The 6,774-nt window shown below is 41.7% G+C and overlaps 1 protein-coding gene across 1 annotated transcript in view; it reads left to right on the forward strand.

The window, feature by feature from the left end:
* Positions 1-5,531, forward strand: part of crfa4 (cytokine receptor family, class I receptor 4) — a 65,187-nt gene extending 59,656 nt beyond the window's left edge. Inside the window, exons 9-10 of the mRNA XM_081360627.1 lie at positions 923-992; positions 1,263-5,531. Of these exons, the coding sequence (XP_081216753.1) occupies positions 923-992; positions 1,263-1,829 (637 nt within the window). The 3' untranslated portion in view covers positions 1,830-5,531. The remainder of the gene's footprint in view (positions 1-922; positions 993-1,262) is intronic.
* Positions 5,532-6,774: the final 1,243 nt, after the last annotated feature.

Raw genomic sequence — 6,774 nt, forward strand, 5'->3', positions numbered from 1 at the left:
TCTGAAGGACCTGCTGAGAGGGAAGACCTGAACCATTGGAGTTCTGTTCCCGAGATGCCCTTCATCATGAGGGTTGACAGAAGGATCTGGTGGTTAACTGTGTCAAACGCAGCAGACAGATCCAGCAGGATGAGAACTGAGGATTTGGAAGCTGTTCTTGAGTCTCAGTGCTTCAATACCCGAGAGCAGGACAGTCTCATTTGAGTAACGCTTTTGAAACCAGACTGGTTGTTTTCCAGGAGATTGTTCTGTTTGAGAAAGGCAGAGATTGGTTGAACACAACTCGTTCAAGTGTTTTAGCAATGAATGGAAGAGGGGATACCGGTCTGTAATTTTCTAGATGTGCTGGATTTAGACTGGGTTTCTTAAGCAGTGGGGTTACCCGAGCCTGTCTAAACATTGTACTGTGGGAAAGATACCAGTGTGAAGAGAGCTGTTGATGATATAAGTAAGTGCGGGAACAACTGCAGAAGAAAGGGCTTGAAGGAGATGAGTGGGGATATTTGAAAGTTGAGCAGCAAGTTCATTGGCTACTGATACAGCAGGAACCAATCAGCTGTGCCCTGTAGAGAATGATGTGTTTGCAAGCAGATTGAGTTTAGGACTGGTCAGCCTGCACCATCTTGAGTTTCATGACAGAACTTTAGATAAACTCAGAATTGCAAGAAATTAATTTTGAGATTAAAAGTCACATTTACCTTTTTTATTTTTTATTCTGTGGTGGAAACAATCTTTCATAAACATAATTGTGGTTCTGCTCTTGGCTTTGAGGGACACCATGTGCATGAACCAATACATATCGAAACATATAAATAATACATAAGAAAAAAAAAATATGTAAGGAACACATAAGAAGAAGAAATAGAAACTCTTCATTCCACTTTCTCATTAAAGTCTTTCTCTGTTTGTGTTCTTCCTGCAGAATCAAAGCGTTCCTCTTACCGCCGATTCCCAAACCGCGCATCCGAGGGCTTGAACCGGTTCTGCTGAAGGTCTCGCTGTCCCGTCACACACCACACAACCTGTTACACTCCACTGACTGAGTTATTAGTGCTGTTTAATTCAGCCATCACTAGTGATCTGATCAAACAGAATCTTTTGTAACATTATAAATGTCTTTAGTGTTCTATTTAATGCATCCTCAATAATCTTACCCGAAATGTTTGAGCATTCGTGTGTTTGTTTAGTAGGAACCACATGAGTAACTTCAATTAAAGAAGCATCTGCTTTACCTTCTGTTCTTTCTGTCCATTTGCCTCCAGAACGGGAAGCTCGATGAGATCAATCGTCATTTCTCCAGTTTTCACGGATATAAGTCTCCTCAGTACTCTATGGAGACATGGTACCAGGTGAGCGTGGACTCGGGTCCGGCCCTGACGCCCAACAGCTTCCCGTCTCACTGTGAACAAGAGCCCGTCACCGGCCCTGAGGGACCGCCGGCCCTTCAGACGAGTTCCAGTCCGAGCCCGTACTGCACCAGTGCCCTCACCTCCTACTGCGAGGGAGCCACGCCCCCTCCCGCCCCTGGCCACGCCCTCCCCGAGCTCGTGTCGGTCCCAGGCATGGACTGCACCATGATTCTAGGCTCCGCCCCCGCGCCGGCATCACATGACTTCTACACATGTGTGACTGGCATGACGACCGGCGGGCAGCTTCATCTGGTGCCTCACCTGCCCAACATGCTGAAACACACACACACACACTACGTGCAGTTTAAAGAGGACAAGAGCTGCCAGCTGGTGGCACTGTTGGAGAAGCAGAAGGAGGAGCTGAAGGACACCGACCCGAGCGAAGCTGCCCTGCCTTTAATACCTCATTCATCAGACTGAGCGCAAACCAGCAAACACTCAGAACCTGCAGCATACAATCACAAACACACACACACACACACACACACACACACACACACACACACACACACACACACACTTACACTAACCCAACCCCTAAACCTACCTATCACACACACACACACACACACAGACCCACTCACTCATGTGTAATATTATGGTTTTTATACTGGACAAACTGTATTTTCTGTCCCCTTACGCTAACACTACCCCTAAACCTACCTATCACACACACACACACACACAGACCCACTCACTCATGTGTAATATTATGGTTTTTATATTGGACAAACTGTATATTCTGTCCCCTTACACTAACACTAAACCTACCCATCACACACACACACACACACACACACACACACACTAACCCTACCCCTAAACCTACCCATACACACACACACACACACACACACACACACACACACACACACACACACACACACACACACACACACACACTAACCCTACCCCTAAACCTCCCCATAACACACACACACTAACCCTACCCCTAAACCTCCCCATCACACACACACACACTAACCCTACCCCTAAACCTACCCATCACACAAAACTTTCTGCATTTTTACATTTTCAAAAAACACATTTTATTATGTTTATTTATCAATTTTCCTTGTGAGGACCAGCAAAAAGTCTCAAGTTTTACTATCCTCACAAGTATAGCTAAACATGCCCACATACACACACACACACACACACACACACACACTCGACCAGCAGCTGAACTCAAGGTTTATCAGTAGATTCTCACACGAGCCGTTGAAGCCAAACGCACTGCTGTCAGATTTCAGGAAACCATCTGAAGCAAAACACACACTCTCACACACACATGCACTCACAGACACTAACACACACACTCAGATCTTAACAATCATGTGATGCAAGAATATTTTTTAAATTTAAGGACAGCTGAGAGAACTGGATCTCTTGTCATTCACTGTGATTGATTGGTAATAACCTCGTCCGGCCCTTCGTTAACAAGTAGCATTTACAAGCCATGAACACAAAAATATGCACAACAAACGCACTGAGAGCGAGTGTGACTAAACGCCAGCGATCCGGAGATCAGAAAGTGTGTTTCTGAGACTCATCAGGGTGAAGATTAATTATTAAGAAGCATCATTTGCTCGTCGAGTGAGTGATGATGTCATGAATGTACGGTTGTGATGATGAGCCACTGATGATGATTACACACTGATCCTCAAACACAGACGTGAATGAAGCGATCATTGATGTTGAGGCTTTATTTTAGTAGACTACGCTATGGAAACTTGTTTCTGCCACGGAATAAAAAAAATACAAGAGGAAAGTGTGAGTTTGTATTTCGCAATTTGAACTTTTTAGCTCACAATTGTAAGAAAAAGTCAGAATTGTGAGATATACAGTCAGAATGACCTTTTTTTATTTGTTACTCCTTGTCAGAAACAAACTTCCACACTTCGGCACTTTCCATGAAAACAGCAAACTCTGGAGTTAAAGCATCAGAAACACAAATCCTGCTTGTTTTAATATCTTTCAATATTATTGAACTCAAGATTAAGCAGATAGTTTGAACCACATTAAATGTCTGAGCAAAAGCTTTGTTTGTATAATTGTGGTGTTTAATTAGTGGATGTTTGCCAAAGGCAAGGCACTCACTATTTTTATTGTTCATACTTACTATTCTTTTTATTCCGCCAAAAGTTTGACGCGCTACTCCTCCCGCAGCTTTTGTCACAGACCCACGAATGAGGCGTCAAATCGTGCAGATTATTTGGGAATGATGTGCTATGACTTTTATAAGCGATCGGGAGTACGCTGTTCGCCCCAGGGGCGAAAACGCGGCCGAAAAATCCCATAGATCCCATAGAAAATCCCATAGAACATTGTGACAAACTTTGACGAGTCATAGCTCAGCGCGAGGATTTCGCAGAAACGTGTGATTTGCCACATTTGAAGAGGCTGGCAGGCTCTATAAGAACATACCTCACAATGGGGTAAAAGTTGCACCCCTGGGGGGCAGGAGCGTCCCAAAGCTTCCCATTGAATTACTACGGTGTAAGACGGCCCATTAAAAGCATGCGTTTTTCCTACAAAAAAATTGCAAATTGTAAATTGCATAGGGATTTTGTATTGAACATAGCTCTGGATCACAGTGTCATAGAGACAAGGGAGCGGGTTCATTTTACTCAGATGACCAATCTGTCTCTTAGGATCATTGTGAAGCTATCAAGCCACGCCCTAGCAACCTTTTGGAGCACCTTAGCTACAAGTTCCATAGACTTCCATTGAAAGAGATCAAAGGGATATCTCCGGATAGAAGTGTCATAGAAACACAAGGGAGGTCTTATTTGACTCGGGGCAGCAAACAGCCAATAATGAATCACCTCAACACTTTCTGGCCACGCCCTAGCAACCATTGTCGAGCACCAAAGAGGGATATCTTCCATTCTGAATTTCACAGAGGCATGGGAGTTGGTTTATATCATTCACACTGACTCGGGGCAGCCTTTGGAGATTCATCATTGGTAGCCCCCAAGCCACTGCCTAGGTACCAAAACAGAGTACCCTAGCAACCGTTTAGCAAGACCTATATCTCTACATCAGAACATCATATAGAGATGGGAGTTGGCTCATTTGTTTCGGTTGGGAAACAGTCTGTAAATATCACCATGGTAACTGTGTATTCACACCCTAGCAACCGTTTAGAGCCACCTAGCAACCATATTGCAACATATAGAAGCCATATTTCAGCTCCACAACATCGTACAGACATGGTTGTTGGCTTGTATGCAATCATGTACAACACCCTAGCAACCGAGTGGCGAGTTTTACCACTGCAAGCACCCACTCACATTTTCTTCAGGAAATGTACATTCTATTTGTTATTGCTATCGCACACATCAGGGTTTTAATCGTACTGAGACACAAAAATATTTTTCTGTAGGTTCAACACCTATTAATGACTTCTGTAGCCTTTTTCGTGAAGAGTGCCGTATATAAAACACTTTGTGATAAAAAATGGCTGTTTTATTTTTCTGTTTCTTCTTGACTTTGAAGCAGTTTCATATGAGCTCTTTAAAGAGAGATTAATATTAATGTTACCATAATGAGAAGCTGTGTGTGTGTGTGTGTGTGTGTGTGTGTGTGTGTGTGTGTGTGTGTGTGTGTGTGAGTGTGTGTGTGTCCCTGTAATGTGTGTGTGTGTGTGTATGTGTGAACATAGTTTTATAAGTGTGCATCAGAGAGACTGAAGCACTGTATTATTTGTTCAACACTGTTTATCTTTTTTTTGCATTTCAGTTCATGTTTCAGAAAAATGTCTTCTTGATTTTCCTCTCTAATGGATTATTTCTCATTGACCGTGTCGTGACTGTGCCTTTAATCATGCGGGTTTTCCTGTAAATGTACATAAACACTCCTAAAACACTGTTTATACCTGCAAATGAACTACAGAAACACATTAGAAAGGTTCTGATATATTTAAAGAGAGATTTATACAGTAATATGTCCGCTGTCACAGAAATGCAGTATATATTTTAACTATAACACGTTTTTGTACATTAGATAATTTTTGTGTGCTTTATCCTGTACGCTTTTGTTTCTGTCATATATTTTGTCATCTGTGGGAAGAATCACATTCCCATGTGGTCAAATAAAGCCGTGAGCTGAAAGACAGTGTGTGATCATGAGTTTCTTTGTGGTTTATGCTTCATTCTTTAAAAAGAATGTTTCCAAAGGGTTTTTTTCACAGAGACGCCAAAGAAGAATCATTTCTGGTTCCCCAAACCACTTTTCAGTGAAAATCATTGGTTAAAAGACTTTTTTTTTTCTCAGAGCAAAGAACATTTTAATAATCTAAAGAACCTTTTGTGGAAATAAAGGTTCCATGGATGTTAAAGATTCTTCATGGAACCACTGATGCCAATAAAGAACCTTTATTTTTATATTTATGTTCACACACACACACACACACACACACACACACACACACACACACACACATACAGACAGACTCTCTCACATACATTCACACACACACAAGATTGCAAATGTATGAGTGCTTTTAGTGTTTTCAGCGATGTGCAGTATATCTGTTCCCATCTCAAAACATATGTTTTGGGGTTTCATGATGCTTTAAGATGTCTCACCTGGTTTTCCTCCTGTAAACAGTTTATCTTAAAAACCGTTAATATTCCAGGCCAACAAAACCAATTTTGGTTTTCTATTTCAGAAAGTAAGAGTATTTTCCCTGGAGGGAAACCCAGATCAACACTAGTACCTCCCTGTTCAGACCTGATATTCCTGTAACATACACACACACACACACACACACACACCCACCCCTGTGGAGTTAGTATTCCACTCCATCTCGCCCAGAACACTACAGTCCTACAGGCTCTTAAACGTCCAATCCAGTCCCATCAAAGTCTATTTTAGCGTCATTCAATTCTTCAAATTAATCTAATGCATGTCCCTATAATAAACCCTCAGATCACACTCCTAATCAAAGGAATTCAATGCCGTATTTACCCTGGCTTAAAATAATAAAATAATTTTATTAAGCGCAACAAATAATGAGGAAATTAATTTGAGCGCATGATCAGGTGAAGCGCAGACATTTACTCTGGAGGAAGAATGTGGCTTCAGTGCTGGTACTGGGGAACGTGTTCACTGGTTAGACTGGTATGTCAGCTTACAGGTTATGCTGGTGTTCAAAGGAAGTGTTGCATGTTTGTAGTCTAGAAGGAAGATACACTTCATACGTGATTAATGTGACATAAAGACGAGTCAAAAAAACATCAAATATAGACAGTAGTAGCTAAACAAACCGTTAAATAAACGAATAGAAATATAAAAACATTTGGCCAAACATATAATACAGAGGTTTAGATGAATGATTTCTGCAGTATATTGGAAATGA

Source organism: Scardinius erythrophthalmus (genome assembly GCF_964197995.2).
Source record: "Scardinius erythrophthalmus genome assembly, chromosome: 3".
Lineage (NCBI taxonomy): Eukaryota > Metazoa > Chordata > Actinopteri > Cypriniformes > Leuciscidae > Scardinius > Scardinius erythrophthalmus.